The following is a 20,276-nucleotide window of genomic DNA, read 5'->3' as shown; positions in this document are numbered from 1 at the left end:
TTTGAATGTATTTTTGATGCACCCTACTGTACTTGAATTAATAGTTTATAATTTTACTCTGGACTGATGTTTTATTTTATATTATTATTATTATGCTGTTTACTGTATATACTCTATTCTGAGTTGGACTATTGTTATTTTGACTCATTGTTATATAATGTTAAAGTGACTTATTTTGTTCTGCTATTGCAATAAATGTAGTTTCATTACAATTAAGTTTACTAAATAAAAAATACTTTATAAATTGTATAGTAAAAATGTTAATTGTTCAATTGTAAATGACCTTACCACATACAAATGTTATTTTATTGTAAAATATGTATCTGTATCTGTATTGTTAAGGTTATCAATACAATGTTTTGGAGGAAAATGATTTTTGCTTCTTTAAAAAGATGCTATTTTATTTTATTTTTTTCATTTTCATTTTAGTTAAAGTTTTAGTTTTTATTACTAATTTTAGTTCATTTTTTTGGTAAGATTTATACATCTAAAAGCTGAATAAAATCTAATAAAAATCTAAATATTAAGAAAATCGCCTTTAAAGTTGTCCAAATATTGTTCTTAGCAATGCATATTACTAATCAAACATTAGGTTTTGATATATTTACAGAAGGAAATTTACAAAATATGGCTACTGCTACAAATATAATTGTGGAACTTGTGACTGGTTTTGTGGTCCAGGGTCATATATAATGTATAATATGTGTGGTCAAAGGAATTTTAAAATGGCTCATCTAATAAAAAACAAAATTTAGATTCAAAACTATCCATTTAATAATGAAACTTTATTGCCACCACAATGAAGACAAACACAACACACATATTGCACACAGAACACAATGACTGAATGACAGAAGGTTCACATCAGTCATCAGATCGTCATTTCAGCCTTACATGCTAAAAACATCTGGAAATGTGATTCTAAATGATTGTCAGAGGCAATATTAACAATTATTAAAAACTAAAACAGAAAAAAGACATCATAAAAAATTTATATATTTCAAGCTCAGTCAATAGTTCTGGACCTGGGTTTTTCGACTTTTGGCTTTAGTAGTTTTAACTATGCCAGATTTTCTAAAGTGCACACTTTTGTCTTCTAAATGGGCAGAAACTATCTCTTCTTTTTGGAAATCTTCATCGTCGGAGGAAAACTGAGTCAGATCCACAATAACGCTGCCCACCGGATTACAATTCGCCTCTATCATGACAAAAATCGAATCAGATCGGTCTGTTCCTCTACATTATGAGATTACAGAAATGAATGAAGCTGATCTTACTGTGTTTCATCTGTTGATGTTGAACAGTATCTTTGTTTTTGTGGCTTTTGTCGTGTCTCACAGGTTTCCAGTTGCTGTCAGACAGATATTCAATCTCCTCCACATCTTCCCCGCAGCTCTCCAGAACTTCACACAGCAAACTACAGAAACGGGCAAACAAACAGCAACTAGTGATTTACAGTACTTGAGACCCTGTCTTGTCACAGATTAAGAGGATTTAAGAGGTTTTTATTCAAGACCACAACTGCTGAGATTTCACTAAACTACCTTGTGCATTTTTTATATTTACAAATAAATCAGACATTGTGATTAGATGTAAAACTTTCTGCTTTAAATGCAATCAATATATTTGTGTATTTACCCAATTACTTTACTTATATTAATTGCAAGTTTACTCATATTTTATTATTTACATGTATTAATATTTACAGTCATCCCAACAATATGTTTTATGTTAAAGTGTCTTATTTTGCTCTGCTATTACAATAAATGTATTTTCATTACAATGAATTAATTAAAATTTTTATTTTGCTATATTTATGTGGCTCTTAATGAATAAATTTTTTTGAAGGTTATTGGTTTAATGTTAATCTTCTTGTCAAATATATAAAAAAGTTGGACTTTTTACAAAAAAAAAACTTTATAAATGGTACAGTAAATATGTTAATTGTTTAACTGCAAATGACCTTACAACATAGTAAAATACTGTTAAATTTATGTTTTTTGTTGTACTCTGTATTAGGGTTATCAGTAACTTATTTTAATGGAAAAAAATGATTTTTGTTTTTTTAAAAAGATACTATTTTAATTTTTAAAAATATATGTATTTTCAATGTATTGCAACTTTACTTATATTTTTCTTTGCATACTTTTGCAGGCAAGCTGCAAATGCTTTGTCACTACAAATGTCGGTACCAACAATATGTGACCCTGGACCACAAAACCAAGCATAAGGGTCCATTTTTATAATTAAGAAAATTAATTTAAACTATTTAAATTAAATTAATTTGAATTAAGATTTATACATAATCTGAAAGCTGAATAAATAAGCTTTTTTTGTTAGGAAAGGTTGGTATACAACCTATTTTAAAATCCCGGGGGAAAAAATATTGTCAAAATATTGCGAAAAAAGTTCTTAGCAATGCATACTACTAATTAAAAATTAAGTTTTGATATATTTACAGTACAGTAGGCAATTTGCTAAATATCTTCACGGAACATGGTCTTTACTTAATATCCTAATGATTTTTGGCATAAAAGGAAAATCTATAATTTGTGGCTATAGCTACAAATATAACTGTGCAACTTCAAATGCAATCAATATCTTGTTACTATTACCAGGGATTTGTTTCAGAAGTGTCACCAAATTAATAGCTACACATGCCCACAAAACTCAAAATATAATTGCAAAAAAGTACTTGTATGACAGCTTGTTGTTCATATTAAAACATGATAGAAATATCACAAAAGCAAAAGAGCTTTATTCATACAAATTTGCATTATTGCAAATGTGATATGATTTGATACAAACATTTCATAAACAGGAAATTGATATTAAGTGACTAAAATTGTAGACAAATTCAAATTCAATTTTACCATTTAAATTTAAAACACATTTTTTGCAAATCCACAGCAGAACTGATACTGGTGTTTCGTTACTAATTGAATCAACTCTTTTGAACAAATCATATTCTGAATACATGATTCTGTGATTTGTATATATATATATATATATATATATATATATATATATATATATATATTGGTCTGTACTGTTTAGTAAAGTTTTTACTCTGCATTTGAACAGTTTTCAGTGGGTTAGTGATATTTTTTAAATATATTTAAATCAATAAATAAATATGTAAAATCCACTTTATAAAAGACCCACATTTCTAACTTTAATTCATGGGGATAACATGGATAATTTCATATGGTTTAGTGTAAGATTTTTGCCCATCTTTTGGAAAATACAGATTTAAAAGTAAAAAAAAAAACAACTAGAAATAACTTTTACCAGTAGGTGGCTGCAGAGCTCCACTATTTGCTATTTGACCACCTGAAAGATATTTTTTCACAAGTTTTTTCAGTTGAATTCATATCTACAGTACAGACCAAAAGCTTGGACACACCTGAATGAGAAGGTCTGTCCAAACTTTTGGTCTGTACTGTATATATATATAGTGAGGTCAATAAGTATTTGATCACCCTGTTATTTTCTCCTGTAAGTTCTCTTACTTAGAAATCATGGAGGGGTGTACAATTTTCAGCATAGGTGCATTTCCACTGTGAGAGAATCTAAAAATAAAAAATCCGGAAATCATATTGTATGATTTTTTAACAATTTATTTGTGAATTACTGTGTCAAATAAGTATTTGATCACTGGAATCAATTTTTTTTTATTTGGCAGAAGCCTTTGTTAACAATTCCAGAGGTCAAACGGTTCCTGTAGTTCTTCACCAGGTTTGCACACACTGCAGGAGGGATTTTGGCCCACTCCTCAACACAGATCTTCTCTAGATCCGTCAGGTTTCGGGGCTGTCGCTGAGCAACACAGAGTTTCAGCTCCCTCCAAAGATTTTCTATTGGATTTAGGTCTGGAGACTGGCTAGGCCACTCCAGAACCTTGATATGCTTCTTACGGAGCCACTCCTTGGTTTTCCTGACTGTGTGCTTTGGGTCATTGTCATGTTGGAAGACCCAGCCACGACCCATCTTTAACCCTCTGGGGTCTGAGGGTGTTTTGGGGCCCTGAAGAAGTTTTGACATGCCCTGACATTTGTGCTTTTTTCAGTATCTTAAAAACATTAATGGCTAAAGTCTGATTACATTGTAATCAGCACATATTGGGCTACAATAATATGCAAGCAACATGAATGCACATGTTTGTGTTTTTGAGAAACTACTACAGACCAAAAGTTTGGACACACGAATGAGAAGGTGTGTCCAAACTTTTGGTCTGTACTGTAGTTATCTCTTTCAACTTTTTTTTCATATATTTCCATATTCAAAGCTTCCTATTTAAATCATAATCTCATAACATGCTTCAATCGTACCAATTCGGAAGCAACCTCTGCAGTACAATGGTAAATGTGTGATTTAATTTGTATTATTACAGCTTATTATCTTATTTATTATTAGAGCTCTATATAATGTCTGGGTCTTGGTCTTGACTACAACACTAGTGATTTCGCTCTGACTTAATCTGCTAAATACTGAAATATAACCCAATGAAATATGCAATCAAAGCAGTAACAGCTGTGAAATGTTTGGCTGTATGAGAGATTACCTGTCGATACGCAGCTCATCAAATGGAGCGTATCTGTGGCACACGGGACACGTCCACCTGGGCTTCTTCTCATTCATTTGCAGGTAGAAGGAAGCATCAAAGCACTGCAGGTGAGCGCAGCCTCGAGCCCGACAGGGAACAGACATACGCATCTTTGCTAGCTTAGAAACACATGCAGAGTAATTTAAGTACTAAAATTATGGAAGCACTTTATTGCGCTAAATAAAAGTTATCTCACAATTATGACTTTTTTCTTGCAATTGCGAGTTTATATCTCACAATGATAACTTTCATTCTCAGAACTGCATCATATAAACTTGCAATTCTGACAATTTTTTAGAACTGTGAGATATAAACCCACAATTGCGAGTTATAAAATCAGAATTGCTATATGTAAAGTCAAAATTACAGGATACACACTCACAATTGCGTGAAATAAGGTCAGTTTTTTTTAATTGCGACTTTGTAACTTGCAATTGTGAGTTTGCATTTTACAATTATGACTTTTTTCTCAGAATTTTAAGATATAAACTCGCGATTGCGAGTTACAAAGTCCAGTTCTGAGGAGAAAGATTATCAGAACTGCAATCTCACAATTCTGACTTAATAACTCACAATTGCGAGTTTATATCAAACAATTCTGACTTCATTCCTCAGAATTGTGAGTAAGCAAGCAAATACTATACTAAAATATCTAAAACTAAAATTTAAACTATTTAATAAAAATTCAAACATAAAAAAAAAATCTAATAATTAAAATGACAAGCAATAAAATGAATAAACTTGTAACTGCAATTAAAGTGAAAACTATTTTTAAAATAAATAAGAAATTCCCAATATTCACAAAATCACTGATATTAAGTAACACTGTTCTTCGATTTTTTAACTTGCTATGTGAAGATCATTAAATAAACATTAAAAACTGTCCTGGAAACCTTTTTGCTGTCAAGCATACATGATACCAGGGGCGTCGCTGGGAATTCTGGGCCCTGTGCACTGACTCGGCTAAGGCCCCCCCCCCTCCCCCTAAAAAAAAGGGGGGGGGGGGCGTAGTACATCGATCGCGTGGGGGGGACAGTATGGTCATGTGACCCAAAGGTGATGTTCATACAGTATAATACATTCTGTTTACAAGAGCAACAAGATTTGAAGCTCATGGCAGACGCCCAAGAGATTCGCGCTGTGATTGGCTAAATGTTACTTCACTCAAATCTAAGTAACAAATCAGAGACCAGGGGCGGAAATATTGGCGCTAGGTCAAAAAAAAGGGGAGGACAGAATCACCTGTTTCTAAAAGTGAGGGGGACGTGTCCCCCCGTCCCCCCCGGTTGCTACGCCCCTGTCGCCAGGCATTTACATCAGTGATGCGCGGGTAACGGGTTGATCCAAAATCCAAAACAGTTACCCGCAGTTACGAGTCATCCAAAATAATGGTTGTTTGAAATAAAGATGACAATTAAACCTTTGTAGTTTGTATAGTACTAGACTATTTCTATGAAATACATAGACCTACACTTTATTGGCTGAATAATATTTACCTTTTGAATGTTGAGCGCTATGTTGAATAAATGCTGACGCGGGACAAAATGCCCGATTTCCAACACGTTGAACTGATCAATGCCATTGTACCATTTTAACAGGCTACAGTACTTTTAAACGCATAGTAATGTCAGTTTTATGTATTTTCTGAGAGGGGGTGGGATTTTTGTTGGGAAAGTCGCAGGAGAGACGCACACTTCGATTAGACTGGATAAACACATGCAGCATCTTAAATTGTTAAGAAAATGGTATTCCTAATAAATGTCTCGAATATTTTGATTATGTCCAATGCTTCTCTTTCTTTTTGGAATTATTAGACACATTTCACTATGTCTTTTAAATAACTAGGTCTGTTTAATTTCCTTAATTATAAAATTTCTAGCACTATTTTAAACGTTTATTCAAGCAATAACATATAAATGATCTCATGTATATGCTTGTTTAAAACCAGGGATTAAAAACGAATTCCAAGTAAAAACTGTATTTTTTCTTTACATTTCCAGAGAGCGAAACGAACGAAATTAAACATTACTTAATAAATTCAAGGCACTATAATTTCCTTATTCATTTGATACAACTATTATAGCTATACAATTAATATAAAATAATATTATTTTGTCATATTCATAATTCCTGAATTTATCTATAAAAACTTCGTTTTGAATTGCATTCAATATGTTTGTATAAGAAAATTCGTTAACCTAGCCTATTTAAGTTGATTCTTGATAATTTTTAAAAGAAGTTAAAAGTTAAGAAAAAAGGAACAAGCTTGTAGTCTATATATTATTTATGGCTATAGGCTAATCTTTTTCTAAACTCTTATTACACTGTAGATCGAAATAAAATAATTCTTGATCATATTTAATCGCGTAGAATCACTGACATAATTTAGAGTACTTCAAAAACGAAACTATTTAAATCTGTATAAAGGAAAGACAAAATAAATCACAACAAGAACAATCTGTATTTTTCTTGTAATCAAGAACATTTATTTTGACAAAATTACCTAATTAATGCCAAATGATGTTTGACAGTGAACGAATCTCCACCGCATATAGCCGCATATAATCGCTGGTGTCAGTTGCAAATATTAGATAGGAAGCGGGTCGGGTACAATAGTTTCTTTCTTTCTTTTTTTTTTGCGGTCCGAGTTGCGTTAGTTGAAAACGTCGGTCGGATTAGGGTTGTTTATACATTGACCCGCGCATCACTGATTTACATTAGTTAACAACATTTATTGTGATCTTAAAATTATATTTAAAGGAAAATAAAATTTCACTCCTCAGGGGCCCTCCCCCCACTTGGGGCCCTGGTAATTTAGTCCCCCTTTTCACCCAACTACGAAGCCCCTGCATGATACCATACATACTTTGAGATGTACTGGAAATAACATTTGGATAAAAATGACTGAATTTATACTTACTGGACAAATGAGTGATACTTGCAAGCCTGTAGTAGAAATCTCATTTTCTGGATCTGAGCGCAATTTCTCAGTAACTATTGAAAAAATAAAATAAATACATAAAAACTAACAAATTAAATGTAACGAATGCAAAAGAATAATAGAATAGAATAATACAGTAAATAAAGATATTAATAAATGTGACCCTGGACCACACAACCAGTCATAAAAGGGCATTTTCTTTTTCAAATTGAGATTTATACATCATCTGAAAGCTAAGTAAATATGCAAATATAATAATCTGGAATCTGAGTGTAATGCCAGGCCAGCAGAGGGAGCCCTTACCCACACTGACTGTTGCTGCTCCCTCTGCCACCCCTATGGTAGCTTCCTGTTTGGCAGCCATAAAAGGCAGACCATGCCAAACAGACGGTGCAAAGTATTGTTTTGCTCTTGGGGACTCTACTAAGCGGTTTTCCCTTGATTCCATTGCCTCCTAGTTTCCTTGTTGTTTTTCCCTAGCCATAGTTCTGTTTTTGTTTTTTCAGTCTTAGCCATAGTTCTTCCTAGTTTCATTGTTTTGTTTCTTTGCTACTTTGGACTGCCCTCTTGGTTTTCGACCCCCACCTGCCTTATTGGATTACGCTTTTGTTCTGCCCTGTTTGTTCCTGTTTGCTGGTGTTCGACCCTGTTTGCCCTGACTACGATCTTCACAATAAAGCCTGCATTTTTACACTGAGGTTGCAAAACAAAAATTAAAATATTAAGAAAATCGCCTTTAAAGTTGTCCAAATGAAGTTTCTTGCAATGCATACTAATCAAAAATTACGTTTTGACATATTTACGGTAGGAAATTTTGAAGAAAATATCTTCATGAAACATGATCTTTACTTAATGTCCTAATGATTTTTAGCATAAAAGAAAAATGATTCAAAAATAATTTTGACCCATACAATGTATTTTTGGCTTTTACTACAAATATACCAGTGCTACTTATGACTGGTTTTGTGGTCCAGGATATGTGATAAAAATGATCAGTTGTTAATTGTGCCGGTGTACAACGATAAAACAACTTACCAATGCATTTATGTTAAAAGAAGCATTAAAGAGGTAATCGGACGCCCATTTTCCACAAATTGATATGATTCTTTAGGGTCTTAATAAGAAGTCTAGAACATACTATGGTTAAAATTTCTCAGTGGTAGTGTAAAAAACACTCGTTTTACCTTGTCAAAATCAGCACTTTTTAGACCGAGCTATTCTGTCGCATGTTCCTTTAAATGCTAATGAGCTCTGCTCGCCCCGCCCCTCTCTGCCGTGGGATGATGAGCCGTAATGCATACTTTAGTCGCATTTAGCAGTGAAACTTGCTAACTAGCACATAATTAAGCAATGTCATTTGCAAAGATGCATAAAAAAATCCTTGTACTCACTTCTGCTGTGGGTGAAGCTGCATCACGAAAAATTTGCATGAACATAGACGCATATGTAGATCGGGATCAGCTCATTCCTTTCAAAAACTAAAGTAACGTTAATCCTCTGCATCTTCAGCAGCTCAGATGTCGGGAGTAAATGAGGACTGCTATGTTCATGATTACATCCAACAACAGAACACCTCAATCGCTCAATCAGAGACATTCTTGTCTTCCTCTGCACCTGAGTCACACAATGGCGATCAGAGTCGGACTGTTTCAGCTCGGGGAGGGCGGGGCTAAGGTAAAGTGCTCATGTCAATCAACTATCGTGGGAGCGGCCTGAAGAAGCTGAGCATGAGCTGTTTTAAAAAGGGAATATTACTTTTAAAGATTAAAAAAATACCACTGGGTGGATTTTTATCATTGTAGAGTAGTTATTTACACAAACTGACAACACACATTAATGTTCAAACAACATGGAAAAGTGAGTTTTGCATCCGATGACCCGTTTAAAGTGCCAAAACATCCCTTAAAACTTTCAAGAAGACTCAATCCGATGAACACACTCACCTCTCCGTCTGCAGAGCTCCTGCTGGTCCACAGCGGTCCTGCGGAGCTGATCCAACAGATCCTGAGACGACACCACCCTCACCAGATACACAGCCACTGAATAACTCTACACACACAAACACATTAACATTTCAAATCTGCTTGTTTTCAAATGCATTGCATAAATGGTCTCCTCTTGTACCATTGGTCAGTCAACATGAAAGACCTGCCTCCTCATGAGTTTCATAATAAGTGATGAATTCTGTGAAAGACATTGCTACATATTTTATTAACCCTATAGAAAACTATTGCAGACGAGTGCTATGAAAGCGCATTGTGTTTTGAAAGCCTCATGGCCTACATGATTGTGAGAGAAGTCACACAGGAATAATGAGATTTTAGCTAAAGTTGGCATTTGCGCTGATACTAAGATGCTCTTTTAGGTCACACTGCCCTCAAACATGGTCTCTTAATAGTAAGGTTCTAGTATATTTTTAAATATACTTTATGTAGTAAGCATACAAATATCAGTGTTCTAGTAGTATACTATTAAGTGTACTATTTCAATACTATTTGGGACTAAATTGGCCCACTTTCTAGTATATAAAAGTATACTTTTAAGTATAACAATAGTATACTTTGAGTACACAACTAGTTTACATCTATGTTTTCAGTTTGTACCGCTAGTATACTAAAAGTGAACTTATAGGTAAACTGATAGTTTACTAATTAAATACTTTTTATGCATTTTTAGTACACTTTGAAGTATAGTCTAGGTACACTACTAGTTTAGTAGATTTATACTGCAAGTATACTCAGTTTTCTTTAAGTGAACGTTTCATCAGACTTTAAGTATTCTACTATGCCCCTATTTTGTTATATAAATATCTGAACACACAAAACATCAAAAGAAAGAACAGGGTATCTGCTTGTAAACAAAAAAAAAAATATTCCAGCTTCATGCATTTTTTTTATAAACACTTGAGTGGGTAAGTTTAATAAATAAATAAACAAACAAACAACATTTTGAACAAAAAGCTAAAAAAAAAAAGACTATTCATGATAATCAAAACGGAGATGGAGTTGATCAACAGCCCAAAGCTTGACGGTCATTATTACCCCTTCATGGGTCGACATTTTATTCCATAACGTTACACAGTTTTCCATATCTATGGTTTTGATGTTGTTTTATGTCTGATGATTGTGTTAGATTACATGAGGAAGCATCTGTTGTTTCGGTTTCTTCTTCACTTGTGTTTTGGAAATTCTCTACAGAAGATGTGCAATAATGGCCCTAGCCTATAACACTGAAAACACAGATTCTCAGAGCACAAATATATTTAGACTTTTAGCCAAGTATACTTAAATGTCATTTTAAGTATATTTTTGATAAGTATATAAAGCACATTTCTGAGAAGTACATAAAAATAGACTGAAAGTATACTTTCCTATTTTTAGTTTAAAAGAAGTAAACTAATAGCACACTTCAATAAACTTTTTTTTTTTTTTTTGTAAGGGGAAAGCAAGAAGCATTATTTATACTACACCATACCTTGCCGAAGTTCCCCCACACCACTGAGAATCGGTTTGTGAATGAAGGGTATAAACCAGGCGAGAGGTCGATCGGGCGACACGGACGAGAAGGCTCAGTCCCCATTTTATTGGATGAGTAGGTACACTGAGAACAAGATGTAAAAATGACAAAGTTAAGATAAATAATGATACAACATCAAGAAATTCATTCAGAAACAACGAAATAATCAACAACGGTTTTAAACACTGCAAAAAGTGCTTTTCTTACTTAGATGTTTTGTCTTGTTTCCAGCCAAAAATATCTAAAAACTCTCAAATCGAGAAGGATTTTCTAGACGAGTAAAAATTATTTTCTTGTTTTCAGAAAAAAACAAGTCAAAATAAAGTGAGTATTTGCTTAGAACAAGCTAAATAATCTGCCAATGGGATAAGCAAAAAAATCTTATTTCAAACAGAAAACAAGAGTATTTTTTCTTGTCCCATTGGCAGATTATTTTGCTTGTTTCAAGCTAAAATGCACTTAATTTTTTACTTGTTTTGTTCTGAGAACAAGACAGTAATTTTGACTCATGTAGAAAATCCTTTTTGATTTAAGAATTTTTAGATATTTTGGCATGGAAACAAGATCAAAAGTCTAAGTAATAAAAGCATTTTTGCAGTGAAACCAGCCATCATTAGAACTTCAATGCCTCCCAACACTTTAATTTAAAAAAAATATATATAAAAAATTGTTCCAAGAATGTTTTACTAACATTCCTATTAAGTTATAAAAATGTTATTTCTGAATGTTTCATTATTTAAAAATGTCTGTTTTAATTTCAAATGTTTCCTTCCATTTAAACATTCCATTTCATAATTTGACAAAAATTATGGGAACGTTACTTTTGAGTGTTCTCTGAATGTTCTGAGACCAGCAGTAACATTTAAAAAAGGTTAGATGAATGTCCTACTAAAATGTTTCAGAAAAAAAGCTCCCTGAGCAATGTTTACTATGTTCTTGTACCAACATTTTGAGAGCATTACTAAAGACTTGAGTGCTCATTTATTATCAGTGCATATGCACGGATGTGTGCCTAAGAACAGTTTCATGCAAAGTGTGAGATCTACCAATTCTGAGCATGACATCATTTTCCTTTGGTTTAACTTGATGCACTGAAATAACTAAAACTAAAACTGAAATAAAAATAAAAAACAGAAAAACTATGACGAAAACACAATTTAATTGTCTTAAATTAATAAAATCTAAAAATAATTATTATAAAATCAAATCAATAATGAATCAATAATGAAAACTATAATACCATCTGAGCAGACATCTAGTGGTAGAACAGTGATACTACAAAAAGAAAGTTGTTTGTTTGTCTTGTTTCCTGGGGAATTTTTTTTTTGTGAATTTAGCTTAAGGCGAGACACTGCAGGTGAATAGGGTTAAAAAATTAACTAATAGCTATCGCCTTGTTTACCCAGTTACATTTTTTGTATTACAAGTTTTCTCAAATGTTAGGTTTAAGTATGCAAAAAAGGCATTATTTAATTAAATATGCACTAATTTGCATACATTTCTAGAGTCAATTCCAAAATTCTTGTGTAATTTTTTCAAGTCAAATGTTTTTACAGACAGAATTTTGTCACTCCAAAATTTAGAAAAAACTTAGAACAGACAGGAAATACGATATTTTCACAGTTTTGGGGGGAATAAAATGTATATAATCAAGCAAATTATATATGAACAAATCCCTCTGTAAAAACTTCAGGATATAGAAAGGAATAAAAATGTCAAGTTTGGTGTGTGTAAGAGCTACTGAAGTGGAGATTTATGGCTCAGTGTAGGAGAAAAAACTCATCTTGACATAACAGCCTTTAAAAATATGGATTGCAATTGAAATCTACTGACACCAATAGATAAAGTCCTATGAAAGAAACACTTAACAGTTTTTTGAAAAAACCAAAAAGCCCAAAATCTCAAATTTTACAGATGTCTGAAAAAAAAAAAGAGTGTTTCTGCCTGCAGTGTCTCCCCTTAAAACAAGTAAAAAATCTTCTTAAAACAAGATTATTTTTCTTACCCCACTGGCAGATAATTGTATTTATTTTAAGCAAAATGCATGTAATTTAGTTTTTTTTTTTAATTTAAGAATTTTTAGATATTTTACATAGAAACAAGACAAAAATACTAACTAAGATGTGCCCAAACCATACACTGTCCAGAGAACGCGTTTCCAAAGAGCGTGCTGATCTGTTTAGTGAGAGCACAGAATGGCTTCCCAGTAGGTACCGTAGGTCTTTGCCATGATTTCAGTGAGGACATTATACATTGACACGATTTATAAAGGGAGGTGTTGTCACCATATATGGATTATTGGAGGCATTTATGAATGCAAATGACCTTGAACGTGAACAAGCATGGCGCTGAAGAACGTGGGATTTGTCAACGATTACTTACTGGTGTGCATAAGAACTGCATACGCATGTTTGATAAAGATGGATTTTTTTTGCTTGCGCACATTCTAAACGTCATTCGTAGGACAAAATATAGAACCTTTTTACGAATTGTTGATAAATGAGGGCCCATTTAATTTTGAACAACTGAACAAATATTCTATAATATTCTAAACTTTGAAAAAACCTTGACACACTGCTCTGATAATGTTTCCTGTTAGTTTGAATAGGATACTATTATTTATAAGCAAACTTGGCCTGGCAACAGGTAGTAGGTTTGATTTTTACAATGCCTTTTTTACGTCAAGCATTTGATAAAGGAGTGAAGTTTAGCTGTTATTGGTCACCTGTATGGGACAGGTAGCATGATTAACTGAAACCTCGATGTTCGGTGGATACTGATCTTCTTCAACACCCATGCTCTCACTGTAGCAAATCCTGAAAACACGTTTAACAACATCATTTTTTTAGAATAAATGTGGGCCAAATGTGTGATATTTCTTCAAATATTCTGGCATCCACAGTAAAATTTCACCTGAGCACAACTTGTACAGACGCCAGACCAGACTGAGATGACCTGATGGAATGAAGAAAAGGAGGAGGAGTCAATTAGGTTAGTAAAAAGATATAAATGTTTTAAGAACACAAGCTTAAATCAAACACTGACACTCAGGACACTGTGTTTAACACAGTATGTATTTCTTCATGTCTGAAAGAGTTGCGAATCAGTGAATCAAACACAAGCGTCATCAGTTTGAATCATGAACTGAACTAGAATGGCTCAGATGACTCACTTACTGAAGTTGATCATTTCAGAACCATAAACTACACTGTAAAAAATTTGCTGTAGTTCTGCAGCTGGTTGCCAGTAACTTACTGTAGATTTTTAATTTATGTTATTTACTGGCAACAGTTTGTTCAAAGTTAAATGAACATTAAACATTAACAAGTCTTTGTCTTTACAGAATAAAACTATAAAATAACAACCTACTGCAAAGCATTCTGGGAACCAGAAACCTTCATCAACCTTTTTCTGTTTTTTTCCTTCAGATTTTGGTTCCCAGAATGCTTTGCATGAGGCTGTTATTTTAGTTTTATTCTGTAAAGATAAATACTTGTTAATGTTTAATGTTCAATTAACTTTGAACAAACTGTTGCCAGTAAATAGCATAAATTTAAATCTACAGTAAGTTACTGGCAACCAGCTGCCAGTAATACTGTAATTTCTACAGATTTTGTTTACATGGTTTGATTAATTATGAAAAACATGTTTAAAATGGTATTATAGTTTTCATTATTGATTTGATTTTATAATAATTATTTTTAGACTTTTTTAAATTTTGTTGTCATTTTATTGTGTTTTTGCCATAATTTTGTCTGTTTTTTTAATTTTTATTTCGGTTTTAGTTTTAGTTATTTCAGTACATCAAGTTAAACCAAATGAAAATGAGAAATGCTGTCTTGGCAAGTAGCTGAAATAAAATAAGTTTAGGGTTTGGCATAGTTTTTATGTGAATCAACATTCTTATATTTCAAGAAATAAAACAAAAACACGGTTTTAGTTTTAGTTAACTATCATAACCCTGGCTTAAAATGTACATTTGGTTCAGTATTCTGTTTTTTTTCGAAAATGTGCATTGCATGCATGTCACTCTTTTAGACAATTAATAAAGACATCAACAAAATTCACATTTGAAAAGTTACTGAAATAAAAGTATTTAAATTTTAAGATACAGTACAGACCAAAAGTTTGGACACACCTTCTCATTCAGGTGTGTCCAAACTTTTGGTCTGTACTGTAGATATGAATTCAACTTAAAAAACTTGTGAAAAAATATCTTTCAGGTGGTCAAATAGCAAATAGTGGAGCTCTGCAGCCACCTACTGGTAAAAGTTATTTGCAGTTGTTTTTTTTTTACTTTTAAAACTGTATTTTCCAAAAGATGGGCAAAAATCTTACACTAAACCATGTGAAATTATCCATGTTATCCCCATGAATTAAAGTTAGAAATGTGGGTCTTTTATAAAGTGAATTTTACATGAAAAAGCAGTTTTTGTATAAAAACCCATTTAAAAAATTATTTATTAATTTATATATATTTTAAAAATATCACTAACCCACTGAAAACTGCACAAATGTAGAGTAAAAACTTTACTAAACAGAAAAATATACAGTACAAACTTTTGGTCTGTACTGTGTGTTGCAAAAGATTGTTTAGCATGCTTTAAAAATCCTGTGGGAAATGGAAAAAGTATATATTGTGAGAATATGTATTATCAAAATGACTCACTACAAACTAACAAACAAACACTGCCCACTAAGACTTTAATAAAATAAAAAGTGACAGAAACTCACTTGCTGTTCTGGATCTGAGCTTGTTGACTCGCACTGAGATGAAAGAAGAAATCTGAGTTCTGCATGGCTCCTCCGTACATGGGCACTGAAATCACGAGAAAATATGTACATAAACATTTTCTACACGTTTAAACTGATCTGAATATGGAATATATTTAGCTTGTTTCACCTTATTGCAGTGCGCCTGCATAATCGTGATGTGTGAAAAATGCATTTGTGCATTAGTAAAATTCTTTAATTTTTTGTCCAAATTAATATGACATCTTAAAAACTGAATGCATGAATAAAACTATATTTCCCACATATGTATCATACCCAGAGGTGTAGGTGCCAGAATGGTGTCCAGCGTCTGGTAGAAGGGCAGTTTGATCATCTGTGGTTCTGTACAGATTGATATGGGTGATAGGGGTTTCTCGGGCGAGCTGCATGATGGCATGGAGATGATTTCTACAAGACTGGGTTTTGAGCTCCTGCGGGTATCTTTAGAAACCTGTCGGAGTTTGTGCAGCTCTCGGACAGCAGACAGCAGCTCAGGACTGCATTCATTGTGCAGCAGATCCGTGACTCTCTTCATGAGATCCTTCTTCAGGCCGCTTTTACTCTTGCCCATCTTAGAGAGCAGAAGACGAAGCTCCGTCACACGTAAGGCCTCCAGCATCACCTGCAGGACAGGTGGGTTACTGATCAACTTTACACCACAGAGTGTTTACATTATCATTGAGGATCAATTTACGATGATCAAAGTAACTTTTAAGTAACTATTAATTCTTGTAGTCATTCCAGTGAATGCTTTTCAGTGTAGGTTTATTTTCTGTAAATGCATCTAAAGATATTGACGTCAATAACCATTTTAAAACACACCTTCATAAAAATGCATTTTTAGCAGAAACTTCAGCAGTAAAACAACTATGAAAAACATCAAAGCATTGTATTTGCCAACAGAAATTGTAATTTCTGAACTGAATTGACATACATTAAAAATACTCTTGTTGAACAGAAAAAATGCTCAAACCTTTAGTACCTTCTCTCTTCATTACATAGAACGTTTCAGAGTATATGTCAGTCAGTGTGCTATTACTGAATCATGTGTTACTCAAAAGATATAAATGTGCTCTCTTTTGTAATCCCACATGTTCATTTCCAATGTGTAACAAGTATCCACTGAGACGGCGAGATGTGATGATGAACCCAAGTGCAGTTTTATTAAATCCAAAGTGCAAACATACAAACGATAATCCAAACAGTAATCCAAACAATGACGTGACTTGACTTGAACAAACAGACTTGACTTGACAAAACATACTTGGCTTGGCATGAACAAACTTGACTAAAACACTCACCAACAGCAGGTTAACAACATTAACACGCGACAATGAACAATGAAACAGAAGGCCTATTTATACAAAACAACACAGGTCACATGACACCAACAACCAATGAAAAACAAGGAACAAGACATAGCAACCAAGGACAACCAATCAGAACATGACACATGGAACTAGGGAACCAATGACAGGAATACACAAAGGGCAAGGGAAGCAAGACACAACAGCATGAAATGATTACATAATAAAAGACATGAAAACATGAACATAAAAACCACAAGACAAAACAAAACCCCACGTTACATATCCCCCCCTCTAAGGGTGGCTCCAGACGCCCTAACACACCACCCAAAACAAACCCCCAAAATGTCCAGGAGGGTGGTGGAGCAGAGACAAAACAGGGGGTGGGATGGTGGGCCAGGTCCATGCAGGGGAACAGGATCAGAGTCAGGGCCTGGACCTTGGAGCAGAGGCAGACAGTGGAGCAATGGAGGTCCTGGGCCATGGAGCAGTGGCAGACAGTGGAGCAATGGAGGTCCTGGACTGTGGAACATTGGCAGACAGTGGAAATTGGAGGACCTGGGCCGTGGAGCAATAGCAGACCTGGATCACGAAGTGGAGGTGGGCCTGGACCGTGAAGCAATGGCAGACTGTGGAGTAGTGGAAGCCATGGCGAGGCCGGGAGAGCAGGAAGTCTAGGCAGTGCAGGCAGAGCGTGAAGCCTAGGCGGTGCAGGCAGAACAGGAAGCCTTGGTGGTGCAGGCAGAGCGTGAAGCCTTGGCGGTGGAGGCAGAGTAGGAAGCCATGGCGGTGCAGGCAGAGCGTGAAGCCTTGGCGGTGGAGGCAGAGTAGGAAGCCATGGTGGTGCAGGCAGAGCGTGAAGCCTTGGCGGTGGAGGCAGAGTAGGAAGCCATGGCGGTGCAGGCAGAGCGTGAAGCCTTGGGCGGTGCAGGCAGAGAGTGAAGCCTTGCCGGTGCAGACAGAGTAGGAAGCCTTGGCGGTGCAGGTGGAGCGTGAAGCCTTGGCGGTGCAGGCAGAGCAGGAAGCCTTGGCGGTGCAGGCAGAGCAGGAAGCCTTGGCGGTGCAGGCAGAACGTGGAGCCTTGGCGGTGCAGGCAGAGTAGAAAGCCATGGCGGTGCAGGCAGAGCGTGAAGCCTTGGCGGTGGAAGCAGAGCAGGAAGCCTTGTTGGAGCAGGCAGAGCAAGAAGCAATGACGGAGCAGGCAGAGCAGGAAGCCTTGGTGGAGCAGGCAGAGCGTGAAGCCTTGGTGGAGCAGGCAGAGTGTGAAGCCTTGGTGGAGCAGGCAGAGTGTGAAGCCTTGGCGGTGCAGGCAGAGCGTGAAGCCTAGGCGGTGGAAGCAGAGCAGGAAGCCTTGGTGGAGCAGGCAGAGCAAGAAGCAATGACGGAGCAGGCAGAGCAGGAAGCCTTGGTGGAGCAGGCAGAGCAAGAAGCAATGATGGAGCAGGCAGAGCAGGAAGCAATGATGGAGCAGGCAGAGCAAGAAGCAATGATGGAGCAGGCAGAGCAGGAAGCCTTGGTGGAGCAGGCAGAGCAAGAAGCAATGACGGAGCAGGCAGAGCGTGAAGCCTTGGTGGAGCAGGCAGAGTGTGAAGCCTTAGCGGTGCAGGCAGAGCGTGAAGCCTAGGCGGTGGAAGCAGAGCAGGAAGCCTTGGTGGAGCAGGCAGAGCAAGAAGCCTTGGTGGAGCAGGCAGAGCAAGAAGGAATGAAGGAGCAGGCAGAGCAAGAAGCCTTGTTGGAGCAGGCAGAGCAAGAAGCAATGATGGAGCAGGCAGAGCAAGAAGCAATGATGGAGCAGGCAGAGGAGGAAGCCTTGGTGGAGCAGGCAGAGCAAGAAGCAATGATGGAGCAGGCAGAGCAGGCAGAGCAGGAAGCCTTGGTGGAGCAGGCAGAGCAAGAAGCAATGATGGAGCAGGCAGAGCAGGAAGCCTTGGTGGAGCAGGCAGAGCAAGAAGCAATGATGGAGCAGGCAGAGCAGGAAGCCTTGGTGGAGCAGGCAGAGCAAGAAGCAATGACGGAGCAGGCAGAGCGTGAAGCCTTGGTGGAGCAGGCAGAGTGTGAAGCCTTAGCGGTGCAGGCAGAGCGTGAAGCCTAGGCGGTGGAAGCAGAGCAGGAAGCCTTGGTGGAGCAGGCAGAGCAAGAAGCCTTGGTGGAGCAGGCAGAGCAAGAAGGAATGAAGGAGCAGGCAGAGCAGGAAATCCCGCTATGGACGCCGCCTCGGTAAGAGGCATGGGCGCAGCGGGTTCATGGAAAGATGAGGCCTCCGGAGCAAACATAAGAAGTCACATTAAAAATCTCTGGGAGGCTTTGCTGAATGAAGGGTTTGTGTTCAGCTTCAAAAATGCCCTGGAGATCGCTGCATACAGGAAACTGGAGACAGAGTACAGTAAGTGGACCTGGAGTCTTCGGAAGGCCATGCTGGAAACTGAAAACAAACTATATAACAAAATAGAAAATGGAGAAATCAATGAGGTTGAGGAAACACATCTTCAAAAAGAACTAAATGTAAAAAGTACAGAAGTGAAAAAATCCATGTCAGAATTCTTTGAGAAAGACAACAATGCCAGTATAGTGATTCAGTGGAAAACATCTTTTAAAATAACACATACAGGAAAACATTATTAGGGAAACTAAGAGAAAATTGAATGTGGTGCTTCAGCAGCGAGACCTAAAAAAAAACATTGATTCTCAGAGGACACAAAAAGAAAACGCTCTCCTTGAGAAGGCCAAAAATCTTGCCTCAACTCTCAAAGACAAAGAAAATTATGATAAAATCCTGCAAAAAAAGTTTGATGAGTTTTGGGAAACCTGGGTGAATGAGATTATCAAAAACACACCTGAAGCCAAAGACATTGACATTTTAAGAGATTTGAGAGATCTCCTCAGGGACATCAATGAAAGTTCCTCTGTATTAGCCCACTGGACAGAAAATATGATGTTTTGGAGTTGTCAAGCTATTCACACTATGTACAGGTTAAAAAACCCAAACTTACACAACAAATTGCTAATGTATTTAAAGGTACATCGACTGAATATTCTAAAGAGGATGAAAACCAAATAAGAAAATTACTTGAAGACATTGCTGAACAAACAAACAAAATAATCATGTCAAAAAACATTGCAAAGACAGGCTACA

At 35.9% G+C, this 20,276-nt stretch overlaps 1 protein-coding gene across 1 annotated transcript; it reads right to left on the bottom strand.

The window, feature by feature from the left end:
• Window positions 1-849: 849 nt before the first annotated feature.
• pias4b (protein inhibitor of activated STAT, 4b) lies at window positions 850-16,455 on the bottom strand. The gene is made up of 10 exons (XM_073849746.1): window positions 16,113-16,455; window positions 15,798-15,882; window positions 13,977-14,018; window positions 13,789-13,879; window positions 11,022-11,147; window positions 9,491-9,596; window positions 7,527-7,600; window positions 4,565-4,725; window positions 1,278-1,417; window positions 850-1,198 (listed from the first exon to the last, which is right to left on the bottom strand). The coding sequence occupies exons 1-10, from the start codon at window positions 16,453-16,455 to the stop codon at window positions 1,011-1,013; spliced, it is 1,356 nt and encodes a 451-aa protein (XP_073705847.1). The 3' UTR covers window positions 850-1,010.
• Between the last annotated feature and the right edge of the window lie 3,821 nt (window positions 16,456-20,276).

Source organism: Garra rufa, chromosome 10 (assembly GCF_049309525.1).
Source record: "Garra rufa chromosome 10, GarRuf1.0, whole genome shotgun sequence".
Classification (NCBI taxonomy): Eukaryota; Metazoa; Chordata; class Actinopteri; order Cypriniformes; family Cyprinidae; genus Garra; species Garra rufa.
This window is presented reverse-complemented; position numbering and strand designations above follow the sequence as displayed.